Below are 2274 nucleotides of genomic sequence, written 5' to 3'. Positions count from 1 at the left end.
AGATTAAAAAGAAATATTTCACCCTCAAGTCAAGTACTAAATATATGATCTAGTAGTTTGATTTGAATTTAGAATATAAACGAGGTTTCATATCGAGAATACAATTAATTTTAAATGCTATATCGGTTATATATGTACCTCATGGATCCCAAAAAACAAATATCTAACCAATTTAAATATATCCTGTGCAAGAGTATGAATACAACAACAACGTAACGTAAAAAAAAAAAACAAAAAATAATGGCACGAACATGGCAAATTAATTGGCAGTGTGGGTGAATGGGGACAGGTTGGGGTAAGGTCAGACAGCTTTGAGCCATATTTAAGTAAATGTAGCATAAAATTAAGATTGTTGTTTCATTCATTAATATCAACCCGTTATTGAATGACATTAAAATATCCTTCCTTTTTCCTCTCTCATACTATATTTATTTGTATACATATACATTGTATATATATTGAAATGCAGTCAATGAGATTAATATTATGTTGGCTGACCCAAAACAATTTCATTGTGGCTCAGATACTAGCGTATTCATGTTAATCCCCATCACCGTCACCGCCGGCTGATTCATCATTGTCAGTCACCTCGATGACACAACGACTTGGTAACCATCCTCGTTTGGGTCCTTTGCGACGCTCCTTTTCATTAGGCTGTTGAACACGTTCGCCGTAAAGCCAATAGTCCTGAATGCGAGTCACATGCACCAGATCGTTGGGTTCTAGACATATGCGTGGATCATCAGTATAGGGTATGCATATGCCAGTCATTAGGCCCTGTGACCAAATGGGCATCCAATGACCAGTCGCCGGGTAAATGCAACGATATCTACGTGTTCGTGCCAATTTATCCAGCTTCTGTGATAATTGTTCACGCGTTAGGGTATACTGATCGCATCCCTTACGCACTGGCCACACAATGCCATCGCCATGTTGTTGAAAATCCCAATCGAAGACCTGATTGAAATTCGTTAACCAGCCCAGATCATAGGGGTAGAGAAACATTTGTGAGTGCTTCGCATTGAGGACTCGACGAAAACGTGCCTTCTTCACTATCCACTGTTCGATTTCAGTTTGATTCGTAAATACCGATTTCATTTGATTGTAGACCAATTTGCCGGTGGCCATAATTGAGCCAACGGCCACACCGAAACTAAACATGGTTAGCATCGCATTGAGCATATTTAAACGGATTGTGGCCAAATGCCGCATGCCATGATAGATGAAATGCCGTCGAAATAGTCCACGATAGAAGGCTAAAGAGAGAATGACGGATGCTTGGAGCATGGTTAAAGCAAAGTAAAGTAAAAAATAAATGAAATACAATTGATTGCCCCAGCCCACACAATTGTTTATCCAGGGGCAATGATGATCCATCTTCTTTACACAACGATCACAGCGTCGGCAATGATGGGAACGTGGTGCTTTATAACCATCGCATGCCTTGCATATTTGCAAAAATTTCATTTCATTTATATGCTTCGGTTGCCATTTCTTTGGCAAGTAACCCGGTCCGGCGGTCACAGCTCGTATAAAATTTAGCAATGTCATCATATTAGAGGCCAAATATATACCCAGATTAGCCATGGAAGCAAAAGATTCATTTGGTGGCCATAGCATGCTATTCATATGCAATGTAGTCCAGCTAACGCATATTAAAAGACTGAAAAATGTGATTGGACCCCAGTGCAGGAAACGTTTCAAATCGTTTACCATCTCGAAATGGGAACAGATATATATGTACATATATATACAATAATTTTACCCGTATAGTAGTAACTAGTTATAGCTGTTGTAAAAGGCAAAGCCAACTGAAAAGTCTTATTACCCAAAATAAAAACGTAATGAAATTCAAAATGAACTTGATCTCATCATCATCATCATCATCATCATCATCATCATCATCATCATCATCATTATCGTCAACATGATGATTGGAGATTAATTAAAAGGGCCAGCCACATTTGGCATCCCGCGGCATTTGTGTGTGTGTAATTAAATAAAGCACAACTATTTAAAATAACCACAGCAATACAGGACAGAGCAATAATTTATAAAATTTATTTAAGGTATTGGCAACAGGCAAGGCAAGGCAATGCTTAAATGCTTATGTACATATGTATGTATACATATGTATGTATGTATGCATATACATATCTCTACTTTCACCCATTTTTTCTACTCCCACTTAAGCCCGATTTATAAAAAATGCAAATAAATTTAAAAACAATAAAAGTGCAAAATGCATTTCATAAATAAAATGCAGACCTCTCG

At 37.6% G+C, this 2274-nt stretch overlaps 1 protein-coding gene across 1 annotated transcript; it reads right to left on the bottom strand.

Annotated features, from left to right (window-relative positions):
* Window positions 1-421: 421 nt before the first annotated feature.
* LOC6646432 (palmitoyltransferase ZDHHC6) lies at window positions 422-1795 on the bottom strand. The gene has a single exon (XM_002069105.4). The coding sequence runs from the start codon at window positions 1744-1746 to the stop codon at window positions 541-543; it is 1206 nt and encodes a 401-aa protein (XP_002069141.4). The 5' UTR covers window positions 1747-1795; the 3' UTR covers window positions 422-540.
* Window positions 1796-2274: the final 479 nt, after the last annotated feature.

The sequence above is a fragment of the Drosophila willistoni genome (genome assembly GCF_018902025.1).
Source record: "Drosophila willistoni isolate 14030-0811.24 chromosome XR unlocalized genomic scaffold, UCI_dwil_1.1 Seg143, whole genome shotgun sequence".
NCBI classification, from domain to species: Eukaryota; Metazoa; Arthropoda; class Insecta; order Diptera; family Drosophilidae; genus Drosophila; species Drosophila willistoni.
This window is presented reverse-complemented; position numbering and strand designations above follow the sequence as displayed.